At 36.8% G+C, this 15,629-nt stretch overlaps 1 protein-coding gene across 1 annotated transcript in view; it reads left to right on the forward strand.

Annotated features, from left to right (window-relative positions):
* The window catches only part of DCDC1 (doublecortin domain containing 1), a 58,190-nt gene that overhangs the window by 14,351 nt on the left and 28,210 nt on the right, over window positions 1–15,629 (forward strand). Inside the window, exons 3-4 of the mRNA XM_055301103.1 lie at window positions 971–1,127; window positions 1,604–1,766. Coding sequence (XP_055157078.1) covers window positions 971–1,127; window positions 1,604–1,766 — 320 coding nt within the window. The remainder of the gene's footprint in view (window positions 1–970; window positions 1,128–1,603; window positions 1,767–15,629) is intronic.

Here is a 15,629-nt window from a genome sequence, read left to right on the forward strand (position 1 = left end):
AGCAAAAATCAAACCAAGAAACTGATACTTCCATTATTTTCATATATTTGATAAGGTTGAGTATGTTGTGATTTTATTACCTAAAGTTTTTCTTTCAAAATGTTTACTTTGCGGGGATCCCAGGTGGCTCAGCGGTTTAGCGCCTGCCTCTTTGGCCCAGGACATGATCCTGGAGTCCCGGGATCGAGTCCCGTGTCGGGCTCCCTGCATGGAGCCTGCTTCTCCCTCTGCCTGTGTCTCTGCCTCTCTCTCTCTGTGTCTCTCATGAATAAATAAATAAAATCTTAAAAAAAAATGTTTACTTTGCTTCTGTGGCATTATGAATTAACAGCATTAGTTACAGAACTCTGAAATAAAAAAAACAGCATGGTATTCATTTGCCATGTACTTTTACTGAGAAAATAATAAGAATCGAAACTGATTTTGAATGACAACAGAACTTAGAAATCTTCCTTTTCTATCCCTGAACAATTTGAGATGAAAGCAGTTACAACTAACTTTAGAATAAGAAACTTAGAGTAAGAAACTATTTGAATTTCAGATCTTTTTAAAAAATCAGAGGACTTTGGTATACATAAAACTTAAGGGAATATCTTAGCCATTTACTATGTTTACTATATCATGATGTTAGGATTATTACTGTTTTTTTGTTTTTATCAGAACGCAACATGTATGCATTTATTTTTTTTTAAATGAGTATTGTGGTGTTTTATAAGTAAATAGGTAAAATCATTTATTCTCAGATAGGTGTTTTACATAAACAGATTTAGCAAACTTATCCTGTGTTAAAATTTTTAAAATATTTAAGTAGATACGGACAACCTTATAAAAGTTTTTTTTTTTTTTTTTAAGGAGTACTTAGGAGCAATCATTAGGGCTTATATCTATAAAAAATAGGATAATATTTATTTAAACGTTTTTACTAATTAACATGCATCAATTTTGTGGGCTTTTTTTTGTTTTCTTTCAGAGTTGCAGAGTTCTCTTCTTTAAAATTTCAGCCAGCCCAGAATTGGCATAGACTGTCTCAAAGACAGAAACTTCATCCCAGAGTGATTACAGTAACAGCTTACAAAAATGGATCTAGGACGGTCTGTGCCAAAGTTACGGTACCAACCATCACCTTGGTAAATAGTGTTCAAAAGTTTTCAGTGCTTTATATCTTTCCTAGCTTTTTTATAATTTAAGAAATGAAAAGCATAACATTTATTGTGTTAAAATTTTCTTTTTAGTAATGAATCTGTAAATTGCTTTTATATAGACATAGATCTCACAAATATTTTATTCCTTTCTTTTTTATCAATATATAAATTGTATATTGAATTAAATAGATACAATGGCTTTGTATCTTGTGGAGTTGTTAAACTAACAGAATAAGAACTAAAACTAGACAATCATTAGATGGTCTCAGTGCTGTGATTTACCTTTTGTTTTCTATTTTGAAGTGCTAGAAAATATGTTGGTGGAGTTACTTGACTTACTTAACTTGGCCAGTGACTCAATGGGTGTCTGTTTTCATTGTTAGCACCTTTTGTTTCATGGCAATGTGTTGCTTTCTTTGTCCTAAATCACTTTCTCTTACCTCTTGCTTGCTGTCTTCTAGTTGCTGGAGGAGTGCACAGAAAAGCTGAATCTGAACATGGCCGCACGACGAGTGTTCTTGGCAGACGGTACTGAAGCCCTCAAACCTGAAGATATACCCCATGAAGCCGACGTTTATGTTTCAACAGGGGAGCCCTTTTTAGATCCATTCAAAAAAATTAAAGGTAAAAAAGGGAAAAAAAATACCCTACCCCCACCCACAGTAAATTGCTTAAGGGGTGCAATTAAAAAATGATTTTCATCCTGTCTTTTTTGCATGGTTTAACAAAACTAATGTTTACGCATTTACAGCTCAGTAAGAGGATAATGTGCTTAATGAAAGAAAAATCCACTGACAGCCACGTTTATTGCCCTTCATTAGCATTGGTGCTTAATTTAATATAGATCTGAATAGACATTAGGGAGCCTGCAGGAGGTTAAATGGTGAAAATATAATAAATTAAATCAGAGATTATTGAATTTACTGTTTAGTTTCTGTGACATCCAACAGACATAATTCATTAGATTTATTCTCTCAGAAAATAGTTCAAAGTTTCAAGTAGCATTTTATTCATTTACACTCTTGGTCTTTTTTCAGATAGCATTAACATAACTATGAAAATGTTGTCAGAATGAACATATAATTCTTACATACATGGATTTTCCTAACAAAATTTTTCATAAGGTAAATACTGCAACTTGACTTTTTAAACCTTGAGATGTGTGTGTGTGTGTGTGTGTGTATATATATATATATATATATACACATACATATATATGTAATTTATGTTTATAATAATATATACACAAAATAAAAATCTATGTATTTTAGGCATATTTGCTGGTAAGGTTTTTTTTTTTTAAGTTCCTTGTTCTTAAGATTTCAGAAATGTGATTTTCTAATATAAGACAGACATTTATCTTTCTTCGGTAGGAAAGAATACATTTGAAGAAAGAAACAAAAGTACTATCTAAGAATATTCTTATAAGCATGTTGTACCATAGTCTGTTATAAAGTGCTGTGTGTGGTAATCACGTTTAAATGACATAAGAACTTTGTCTGTATTCCTCTATACTTTTAATACCTTATTAGAAATTTTTTTTTTTCTCCAACTGCTACAAAGCTAGTGAATCAAGGACAAGTCTAGGCAATAATTGCATAAGTGGATGAAAAGTAATTCTGGAGTTCATTACAGATGAGGTGATGAAAATTCTTCCTCTATTAATGTTCTTATATAAGATGATACTAGGATTTCTATCTCTTTGAAAATACTTGATCACCAGGAAATAATTTCTTGAATTCAGTAGAAAGTTCAAGATAAAGAAACTTGTTGCTACAATACTCTCTAAAAATTACCTATGCAAGAGTATATAGACCCATATGTTTTTCAAACCTTGATTTAACTTAAACTATGACTTCTTTTATATTGTTTCATTGAATCATTTATATAAATCATCTTGTATAAAAGCACGAGTCTTTCTGGGTAAATGTTTCTGAGACTATTTTTATATTTACATATATATATAATAAGTGCTTCCTTAAAATCTTTGATTATTTTTATCAATAAGAAATACTTGCCTTCCATATGATAATGGTATTATAGAAGAGATACATAAAAATTATTTATAGCTAACTTCTTAGAAATTTTTCTGGACATGTATGCCTAAAATAACAGTGTTACACACATGACTAGTCTGGTGGATGATTTTTAAATGTATAAACTAATTTCCTCCTACTTTTTGTTTTCTCTTTTATCCTTTTTAAAGCCAAGTCCAGAACAAAAAAACTTCTCTGCTTTGTCTGCATATCTTTGGCTGTGTTTCACTGTGACATGCACTGCTGTTCTTTTAGCACCAAAATGTTGGCACACACTCCTGAAAATTTCACACCATCTCTTGCTGGATCAGCAAGCTTAACCCACCAAAATCTGGTGTTGTGCAATGGTTTTTGACTGATAATCAATCTTTATGCTGCTCGACAGTTGTTGCTGGGACACGGAGTAGAGCAGGTGGCAGATGTGCCTTGTCTTTTGAGAAAAGAAATTGTAGGTGAGCTTGGACACAGACTAGCATATCACATGTCCATTAAAAAGACCTAGGATAAGTATAGTGGGGAAAAAGCCACTTGTCTAAGTTAAGCTCATAGATAAGCTTATAAGCCTAGAGACTGATACTTGGTTTCTTCCAGAACCTTAAGAATATAAATGTAAATAAATATTATATATGCATAGTATAGTCTTTAACTTGAATTAAATAATTTGAGAGAAGTGTAGGGAGATTTCACATATAATCCCACATATTCATATGTACTTATTCAAGTCAAGGTAAAATTACCTTTCTTGCATGTGTTTTGTAGATAATCAATAATTTGCCAACTTACTTTGAGTATACCATAAAAATAAGACATGTATTAATAGCTTCGAAGGTAGTAGATAAATTTAGAGTAAGGAGGCATTCTAAAGGTAAACAGGTGGGGTAACAGCTGGAAGAACTGGGTGTTCCTATTGTATCTTTCCACGTGAATATGTGTATTTTATATGCGATTAAGCAACAGGCATTAGAATCAGTAATTGGTCATTACCCTAATATAAGAATTTTCATTCATTCAGCAAACATTCATTGAGAGCCTACTACATGCCAGGTACTAGGCCAGTTCAGATAAAAAAAGGAACTTGTAGTCTGACTTCTTTTTTACATTATTCTTTCATCTCTGATATTAAATTCAGTTCAATTCAATCTAAATTTAAACCAATAAGTATTTTATTAGGTACCTGCTATGTATACAGTCCTGGCTTAGGGATAGAAGTCTTGGTCTTTAAAGAGCTTAAGTTGAGTAAATAAGTTATAAATCCTTAAAACTGAGAACCTTATTCAACAACGTAAATCAAATGGGTCCTCCAAAGGAAAATTTACATTATTTCTGGTACAAGAAGTCCAAATAAGCCTACATATATTTTGACAATTATATTTTCATACTTCATTGTTTTCTTATTCTTTGGAAAAGCAGTGTAGGTAGTAAAAATTGCCTGAGACCTATTTCCAGATTTATTAGAGTTGAAAAAGACCTAAGAAACATCTCTGATTTTTAACTACTACTCCCTTTTGAGTACCACTGTTGACAGTTAGTGCCACTGGATTTAATAGAAAGCCAGAGAGCTATTCATCACATACCTCGAAACACAAAGCTTTCTTATAGAGGTCAAGCCAAGGTCAAGACTGACACAAAGCATTCCCTGTTGAAATGTACTATTAGAATAATTCTTACATTTTGAAGTTAAATGTCTAAGTAGAAGATTACGTATGAGAAAAATGGGATCTTTTTTCTACAAAGACTGTTGATGAAGATCAACTGTCCTAATTTGGTCATATATTTGTGCCATTTGAAGATTCTGAAATCTATTAATGATCCTGCTAGAATTGTGGAGATATAGTCAATGAATTGTTCGAAGACACATTTTAAAAGTTTTCAGATCCTTGGGCATGAACTTAGTTTTATTCACCATTTCCTGAATCTTCTTTAATGGGTACAGTGAAAATTCTTTTATTTATTTATTTATTTATTTATTTATTTATTTATTTATTTATTTTTTAAATTTTTTATTTATTTATGATAGTCACACAGTGAGAGAGAGAGAAGCAGAGACACAGGCAGAAGGAGAAGCAGGTTCCATGCACCGGGAGCCCGATGTGGGATTCGATCCCGGGTCTCCAGGATCGCGCCCTGGGCCAAAGGCAAGCGCCAAACCGCTGCACCACCCAGGGATCCCTATTTTTATTTATTTATGATAGAGAGAGAGAGAGGCAGAGACACAGGCAGAGGGAGAAGCAGGCTCCATGCACCGGGAGCCCGACGTGGGACTCGATCCCGGGTCTCCAGGATCGCGCCCTGGGCCAAAGGCAGGCGCCAAACCGCTGCGCCACCCAGGGATCCCTACAGTGAAAATTCTTACACCAGAAGAGTCTAGCTCCTTTATAACTCCTAGAAGCTGTAGGCAGTGCCAACCTAGCATAAGAAATGGCCTGCAATTGCTTAATGTCTTAAAGAAGATGAGAGAAAAAAAAAAAAAAAACTAATGAGTTAGGTCCAAATTCCATTGTGTAAAGTTTTGATTGCTTAATTTTTTTTTTTTTAGTTTTATATTTTTTTTCTTTCTTATATATTCTATTCTACTGTTTGGCTTTTAGAGCTATCACTTACAGTGATTCATTTCAGTCCTGAGCTTTGTTAACTAGAAGTGAAACTGAGTACTATGAATAAGATTTTACATCTTTAATATACTGTATTGTGAAGATGTAGTCACAGAAAAAAAATCCATGAAAAGAGTTCTTGCTACTACACCTAAGATCTAAATTTAAACCTAGAGATTTTCTGCTAACTGCCATGTGATCTACAAAATGAAATAATTTGCTGTGACAGCTTGTGATTGACAAGAATATGTGTGAGCACATTTAAAATAGGCCATCTTTTCATGTAGAAGTAAATGTCAGTGAAATGATGGATTCTCATCATTTTAATTATTGATGATTTGGAAATATTTCAATTCCACGACACACAAGACACATTCTAAATAGCAGCATAACACTTTTTCTCCTGTCTGCGTCAATAATGAAATGTTCTGTCATAGTTTGTTTTTCAAAAAATGCATTAGTTTAATGAACCTGGATTCCTGCATTATATTTTGTTCCATTATGTGTCTCCTGAATTTGTTGATTTTTAAATGGTTGTGTTAAAAGCACAAGTTTCAAGAAATAACCCACCACCTGCCTCAAATCATACCTTGCTATTTTTGAGGCTAGATCTCAAGACAATGCTTTAGTGCTGACTGTCCCGAGGACTGCTGTGGTCCACTGAAGCTAATATTGGGCTTTGTGATGATCACCTGTTGGGGGAGCACTACTCCATTTGAGCAACTACCACAGGAGTTAGGGTGGGCTTTCCCAAATTCCTTGTTACCATATCATTTGAATAGTGTTTGTATTAGGAGAGATTATTTGTCAGTCCACTTTATCTCCCACTTAGCTGCATATATTCAAAAACAAGAATATGACATTAGATAGAGAAAAAACCCTTAATTTCTTCTGAGATAGCGCATGATTCTTTCGGGTGTGGGTGGGAAAGGAAGAGGCCGAGGGAGAAGGAGAGAATCTCAAAGAGGCTCCATGTTTGGGGCAGCATTGGTGGCTCAGCGGTTTAGTGCTGCCTTCAGCCCGGGGCCAGATCCTGGAGACATGGGGTCAAGTCCCGCATGGGACTCCCTGCATGGAGCCTGTTTCTCCCTCTGCCTCTCTGTCTCTCATGAATAAATAAAATCTTTTAAAAAAAAAATAAAAAAGAGGCTTCACGATTGGCATGGAGCCCAACCCTGAGAGCATGACCTGAACCAAGATGCTTAACTGACTGGCCACCCAGACACCCCAGCACATGATTCTTTAATCTATTTCTACAAGTGAGGATAAAGCTTTGGCATATATTTTATTTATTTCCCTATCCCAAATGTTTAAAACCTATAAATAAGTATGTAGAATACCTTTACCCTGGGCAGCCCTGGTAGCTCAGCAGTTTAGTGCCACCTTTGGCCTGGGGTGGGATCCTGGGGACCTGGGATTGCGTCCCGTGTCGGGCTCCCTGCATGAAGCCTGCTTCTCCCTCTGCCTGTGTCTCTGCCTCTCTCTCTCTCTATGTCTCTCATGGATAAATAAATAAAATCTTTTTTTTTTTTTAAAGAATACCTTTACCCTGTAAACAGATGAAGTCTGTTGTGGGAGATAGACCCTCCAAAACTGTCCTTAGCTAATAGGCAAATCAAGAGCATGCATGAAGCAGTATCTCTGTAAATTACCAAATCACTGAGAATTATCTAAATCCTTGACATAGTCATGAACACCTGTTTAGTGAGGGTGCCTGCAAACCTATAGCTGTCCTGATAATTTGAATACTTTCTGCATGTCAAGCACTGAGTTATGTGCTTTAAGGGTATTATATTTACTATTCACAATTCCTAAGTTAGTGCTAACAACTCCATAATGTCTTCTATGCAATTCTAAAATCCAAAATTTCAGAAGATAAAACAATTTTTTTCATGCCTTTGGTAAGAGAACCTTTTTTTTATTATTATTTATGATAGTCACAGAGACAGAGAGAGAGGCAGAGACACAGGCAGAGGGAGAAGCAGGCTCCATGCACCGGGAGCCCGATGTGGGATTTGAACCCGGGTCTCCAGGATCACGCCCTGGGCCAAAGGCAGGTGCCAAACCGCTGCGCCACCCAGGGATCCCTGGTAAGAGAACCTTATGTAGTTAACCACTTGGTTTGTTGAAAAATACTGTTTGATTATGGGCTGCTACCCTACACCTTGCTGGATGCATTACATAATAGATGATCTATGCACTATTAGGATACATGCACTGTATTAACACTTTTGAATCCAAAAATTCTATTTAAGGAATTACATCTGACCTTAAGGAGTTTGGGTAAGGTCTTTCTGTTGTAGCTGCAAAGAAACCAGATAAATTTTAATTCTCACAGAGCATGAACTAACTCAGAAGGGTAATAAATACTGTTTTTTTTTATCACCTCGAATTGTTGCTACGTGGCGGTAAAAGTAGACAGAGAGAATATCTCCCTGACTAGAGTTGAGAGAGTATGTGGGAGATTTAAAAAAAAATGTAGTTCTCTATCTAAGGAGGCAGAAAAATAAAGAATGACCATTCATTCATTCAATCATAGTATTTATTGAGTCCCTATAGCGTGCCAGACATTGGTCTAATCTTAAGGTTATGGCGTGAACAAGACAGAGGTCTCATAGACTTTAGTGGGGTAGAAGGAGCAAAGACAATAAATACGTAAAGAACTATATAAGGTATTTATTGACAATGGTGTTTTAAAGAAAATCAAAAGGGTGGTATTGGAACAAACAATGTCATGGAAACAAAAGGAGGTAATTCGTCAAATGAAATAGGCATTTGTAGTAAATGGTAAATCAAATCTTTTAGGCAGGTCCTCTTTCAGCGGCTTGCCTTTTAGACCATTAGTTTTTAAAGCTTTCAGACATCTATTAGGAAAGACATGAGAAATGCATTATTATTTAGTGGCAAGAACACTAGACTTGAAAAAAAAAAGAACACTAGACTTGAAGTCAGATGATCTTGCAAGATTCTAGTCTCTCTTATATGTCCTTGAATAGGTTGTTCTGTGCTTCAGTGACCTTACCTGTAAAACTGAGGTAATAATATCTTAAAGGATTATTAGATATTATCTTTGATTTGAAAGAAAGATAAATTATTTGAAAATTAAATATCTATAAATGCCTGGTCTGAACAGAACACTGAGAATAGCATTTCTTAAACATAACTAAGATTCCAATTGCTATTAAAATACCAAGGTTGTTAATCAGAACCCTGTGTGCACTCCTCCCTCCTCAGAATAGCTAGCTAGATTCAGGAAAACAACAAGAAAAACAGTTATCTCTGCTTTCTTCATTACCGCCAGGGAAGCAAACTATAGTGTGGACCTAGGCAAGGCACTTAACCTCTCTAAGTCTCAGTTTTCTTATTCACAAATTGAACGCAATAGTAGACACCTCACAGCGTTATTAGGAGGAGTAAATATAATGATGTATATAAAAGACACCTATATAATAGGTGTCTAAAACATTGTATTTCCATCTGATCTTTATTTATTTTCCTTCTTTTGCTCTCTCTCTTGTCAGGCATATTTCCACCAGCTTTTCATGCAGGTTGTCACGAGAACCTGATTTTACTACCAAAGGTTTTGCTAGGTCTGCAATCTTAAAATGCACACAACCAAATTAAAATCCCTGCTGAGGGGGATCCCTGGGTGGCTCAGCAGTTTAGCGCCTGCCTTTGGCCCAGGGCGTGATCCTGGAGGCCCAGGATCGAGTCCCAGGATCAAGTCCCAGGATCACGTCCCAGGATCGAGTCCCAGGATCGAGTCCCACATCAGCCTTCCTGTGTGGAGCCTGCTTCCCTCTCTGCCTGTGTCTCTGCCTCTCTCTCTGTGTCTCTCATGAATAAATAAATAAAATCTTAAAAATAAAACAAAATAAAATCCCTGCTGAGCACTGGTGTACATAGCATGATATAGAAATCCAAATTAGAGCCTTTGAACTCTCACTATATTGTGCTTTTTGCCTTCAGAATTTGTTTAGAATGTAAGTCAAACTCAAGTTTTTTTAAAAAGGAGCCCTAAATGGCCTTGCTCTGCTCTATTCCAAGAATCATTTTTTAAAATATGTTTATGACCCAAGGCTAGCCTTCACTTTAAACTGCCATAACTTATTTCAAGAAAGTTCATAGAAAAGTTCAGGGAAAGGGTGACAACATTTTGATTGGCACAATAGATGGGATGTTTGTAATTTTAATCAAATTTAAATTGAAGACATACTTCAAATGATATGTCAGACTAGTGTTACTGAGTTAAAATCTAATGACAACCACTGTCATTATTAGTTAAATATAGCCATCATGCCTATAGCAATACATGATGACACTTAAGAACATGCAGAAACAACACAAGTATTTAGAGAAAAGGGAGGGACTAGAAACTTAGTTGAACACAGGAATGTGACCTGGATTATTCTATTTACCAAACATAGAACCAATTGTATTTTGAACAGATGATATAATTGAGTATAGCAGTATGTTTTCTTACTGTCAGAGCATTTATATTTTATAAACTTATCTTGCACCCATGAAATGATGTGCTTATTCATATTTAATGTCATTATCTATACCTACTTGACAATCAGAGCATTAAAGTATTTTCAAGTTTATTGCCCAACTACAAGAGAATGAATTTTTAAAAATAAGATTTTTAATAAGCTCATGGATTTGAAGTTGTAAATGCACTGCTTTTATTTTGGTGACAGAAGGTAGTATTATTTTGCCTGGCACATGCAAAATGCAAAATTACAATGTGGAGAGCACTCAGATTTATTTAATTTTGTGAGAGACATTGGATTTTTTGAAGTAGACTGAGAAAATGTAATGATATTATAGATAAACCTTCTACCATAGATATAGGTTAGAAAGTGCTTTATCTTTTCATGATTAGGTTATAAACAAAACTGTGAAAATAAAATAAAATGTAGATTCTTCAAAATAAAATATAACCTATGGTTGGAGTACAAAATTTCCTGAGTGCTGCAGGAGAGAACATGTACAAATAGTCAAGAGGACTCTGGCAATTCCTGAGCATCTGGGATATGGCCCTTCAGGGAGGTATTTTCCAAAGTTATACTGAGCTTTCCCTGGAGTACAGCCTCCAACTTTATCCTAGTGGTCGCTTAACTTACTAGAGAGAAGTGCCTGAGGAGAGGAAGACAGGGACAATTCTGATTGTGACTGCTTTGGAACCCATTAAGTGTGACCAGCAAATTTAAAGGAGAAGATGAGGTGAGTCTAGGATCCCTTCTTTGGCAATCGGATGTATAGGGACTGAGTCTTTGCTTCTACTGTCAAAAAGGTAGAGATGCCAGAACTCTCCAAAGTAGAACTCCAAGGATCCTGCTGTAGAATTCATATATGGATAGGTATTGTATTTGGTCCTAGTCTGGGGAAGCTCCCATTAGTAAGGATAAGCTCCCATTGCATTCTCAGTGTCCCCTTTGGTAATCATCAGATTTATAATTGCTAGTAAAATAAGTGCTGTCCCCTCTAGATCTAGTTAGCTTAGGGGAAGAAACCATGGCTTCCTTATTCACCTTATTCATTTTCTGTCACAGGGTCTGGCACTTAATAGATGCTCAGTAAATGCTGTTCAGTGGATGAATGAAGGACCAAGGGAAATAGGTACCATGGTAAACCATGGTAAACCATCAGTATGATCAGTATTTCAAGGAGGTGGTTGCTAGGGGGGTGGAAATAGACTGCATCAGAGCAACAGCTGTAAACAGTGAGTGGATGTTCAGGAAGAGTATATTAAAAATCCCCTACCCCAAATTCATATGTAGATTTGTGAATGTTCCTGTTTGGCAGGGGGCCAGAGTAAGCCAGCCCAAGAATAATTACATTGCAGAGAGGCTAATGGTTATGCTAATGCTTGTCTGAGACCAGACAATGGTCAGAAGTGGAGTGCTGGGATAAAAGATTCTCCCAGGAACCTGTAGATCTGAGATTTTCAGCCCTCTTACATCCTCTCAGGAATGCCCATTCTTGCCCATTATCTCCCTTCAATCATTCTTTTGGTGTTGGGGGCGGGGGTCCTCTCTTCTTTCATTTAATACTTCACTTTGTATTTCTTCTGGTACCTTGCATATAGTCAGTGCTTGTTAGCTATTATTGAAAGTAAGGAAGAAAGAGGAGGTGGTGTGACCTTTGGGAAGGTTCGAGGCTACTGCCCTCTGTTGTGCACAGCTAAGGACTGTGGAGCTAGACTCACTTTTTTCCAATTCCAATATGGGGGTTAGGTGGAGAGGCTTTTTAATTTTATAAAGGTAACCAGATAGCCTCACCCTGGGAAGGATACCAGGGTTTTGAGGTGAGAAAGTTAGCACTTCATTTTCTGCAAAATACAAAGTGGTTTAGATAACACTTTTTTGTTTTAATACTCGACTTGGTTACCTGCCCCACTTACCCCAGCCATCCCCTTACCATTTGATTTCTTTTCCTTCTATCCACTCCCAGCCTTGCTTAATTCTCTTCCTCACCAGGGATAAAACCTAGTCACATCTTTGCTGAGCATCTTAAAGTACTCCATGCTGGAATGGAAGAGTCAAGATTCTGTTTTTTGGAGGGCACTGGGCTGGGTCAGTCAGTAGAGCAAGTGACTTTTTTTTTTTTTTTTTTTTTTTAAGAGTGTGTGATTCTTGACCTTGGAGTCAGGAGTTTGATCCCCATTTGGGGGGTAGAATTTAATTAAAAAAAATCTCTTGCTTTCTTAAAAAAAAGAAGATTCTGCTTTTCTTCTTGCCTCTGTATATAATAATGCTTACACTGGCTGTCAGCCCTCACCACGTTTCTTCATGTGAAGGCATATGGCCCTAGAGCTGTGATGTAGAGAAGAATCACTTTGTATTGCTAAATATGAGGGTTCCCTAATTCTCCAGCTGGCTCATATTTTGAGACATGCTGCTTTAGACCTGGCCTTTTCCTCACTTTATCCCAATAGCTTTGTTTCCTGGAGAAGTAGATTTTGCCTTACATTTAAGGAAGATTTTTCCAATAGTCTCAATCATCTAAAAGATGGAATGGTCTGCTTTGGGTAGTGTGAGTATTCTAAGCATTGTGTGCAGGCTCTGATCAGACTACTTCCCACCTTCCTTGCTCCATTTCTATCCGCTGTGTGTTTAGCCTCCTCCCAATGGTCCATCATATTATTGCATAACTCTGGGTCTTTACATCATTTCTGCTATCTGGATTATGTTCTGACTCTATTGTCCACTCTCTGTGTCCTTTAAGTCCTACCTTATGTCCTTCCTTTGGAGAGACTTTCTTGGCTACCATAAGCTGTGGCAGGTGTCCCTGCTCTCTATTCCCTCAATACTTTGTGGAGACCTCTGACCATGCACCTGCCATATTTTGTGTTTGTTTTCCTTTATTGTCTTCCCCAATAGACTGAGAACTCTTTGAGGTCCCCTCTGTGCAGGCAGGGAACATGTGATAGGCATTCAGTGCATGTTTGTTAAATGAATAATTGACTAAATGAAGCAGGTGGCTAGAGTCCATAATTTTTAGTTTCTTTCAACCCCAAGGTTTTACAGTTCTGAAGCCAATGCATTGTAATGCACTAAGCCTATGACTTTTTTTAAAAATTTTGTTTATTCATGAGAGACATAGAATGAGAGGTAGAGACACAGAGGGAGAAGCAGGCTCCCTGCAGGGAGCCTGTTGTGGGACTTGATCCTAGGACCTCAGGATCATGACCTGAGCCTAAGGCAGGTGCTCAACCACTGAGCCACCCAGGTGTCCCAAGCCTATACCTTTTTTGCTTCTTCCTAACCTGGGCTGTCCTTCATGATACATATTTGTATCATACATATATACACGATACCAACACTTTTGGTTGTTCAACTGGGAACATGCTACTGGCATCCGATGAGTGTAGGTCGAGGATGGTACCAAACATTCCATAATGCACAAGACAACCCACACTACAAAGAACAAAGAAGTGTCAATACTTGCCAAGGTTGAGAAACCTTATTCAAACTGCTCTGATTGACAACAGACATAATGGTTTGTGAAGGAGTCACAGTAGTTTTCATAAGGACATTTTTTTTAAAAAAGATTTATTTGTTTATTCATAGAGACACAGAATGAGAGAGAGAGAGACAGAGGCAGAGAGACACAGGCAGAGGGAGAGGCAGGCTCCATGCAGGGAGCCCGACGTAGGACTCCATCCCAGGACTCCAGGATCACGCCCTGGACTGAAGGCGGCGCTAAACCGCTGAGCCACCGGGCTGCCCTCATAAGGACATTTTGACCAAATTATAGGCACTGAAGGCAACTGCTTTTTAGATGGTGCTAAGATGGAACTATGATAGAATGTAGGAAAATAAGAAGTATGGGATATCTAGTCATTTTAAACTGGTGGAATCTTTTATTACTTTTTGCAGTGTCATGGTTAATATAGCAGGCTCCAGAATTGTTCAGGGTGTGTGTGATTTCTGACCCACTTAATGGATGGATGTTAGAGATCAACTTGCTTGATTTCTCCAGGTCTCATTTTCCTCGTCTATAAAATAGAGATGATAATGTTACCTACCTCCTAAGATTATGAAGATAAAAAAAGTTAATGTATACAAAGCACTTAATACATTGCTCTCTATATGTTAAGTTCTTTTTTTTTTTAATTTTTATTTATTTATGATAGTCACACACACACACAGAGAGAGAGAGAGAGAGAGAGGCAGAGACATAGGCAGAGGGAGAAGCAGGCTCCATGCGCCGGGAGCCCGATGTGGAATTCGATCCGGGGTCTCCAGGATCACGCCCTGGGCCAAAGGCAGGCGCTAAACCGCTGCGCCACCCAGGGATCCCTATATGTTAAGTTCTTGATGAAAATCATGAAGATAATAAAAATGTCACCATTTACTGTTTCATATTTACACATGTGTTTTATCTGTAGAAGTTCTTTCCATCCATATAAAAAAAGGAAATTAATATTACTATTCCCATTTTTCAGTTAAGAAAACTAAAGCAAATGACATTGATTTTTTTTTTCCCCAAGGTTACAGAGTTAATAAGAGGCAAAGTTAAGATTCATATCTAGGGAGTTTGGCTTCAGAACCCATGCTTTTAAATACTAGGCTATGCTGCTTGTTTACTGTATTATTAATACATTTCAGTCATCATTAATACTATTTTATTAGGCTTCTTTCAGGTTACCTTAAACATCTTTATTTATATAAAAACTTTTATATATTTCCAATAGTCTTTCCACATTTATCAGTATCAACAAAGATCTGGAAAGTATTTTATGTTATAAATGATATTTATTTTCAAATTTACTATATTATGTGTTTTTCCTAGACTCATCAAGAATTCTTTCAGAAAACTGACTTGAAAATTCATGAATATGATCTATTTTTATTTTAGGCTGTTTTTTAAGTGAGTGAAGTGTCCTTAGAAGTTCACAGATAGGGCAGCCCCGGTGGCTCAGCGGTTTAGCATCCTTCAGCCCAGGGCCTGATCCTGGAGATCTAGGATCGAGTCCCACATCAGACTCCCTGCATGGAGCCTGCTTCTCCCTCTGCCTGTGTCTCTGCCTCTCTCTCTCTCTCATTAATAAATATTTTTTTTTAAAAAAGAAGGTCACAGATAATAGAATTCTGAATATATTCCTTTTATTGGAATAAGTTATGTTAGAATAAAAGGTAGCCTTATTTCATTAATTCATGCAGCACTTACTAAGCACCTACTCCGTGTACTAGGTAAGCATAAAATGTTGATGATAGTACAGGGGAGAGTGTCAGTGGTAGACAGACATCTTCACAAAGAGTAGAAGGGAAGGGTGTTTAAGAGAAGAGTTTATAAGAGAGGTGACACCCTACCCCAAATTAGTCTTGAGGAATATGTAGCACTTACCTTAA

This window comes from Nyctereutes procyonoides, unplaced genomic scaffold, assembly GCF_905146905.1.
Source record: "Nyctereutes procyonoides isolate TBG_1078 unplaced genomic scaffold, NYPRO_anot_genome, whole genome shotgun sequence".
Lineage (NCBI taxonomy): Eukaryota > Metazoa > Chordata > Mammalia > Carnivora > Canidae > Nyctereutes > Nyctereutes procyonoides.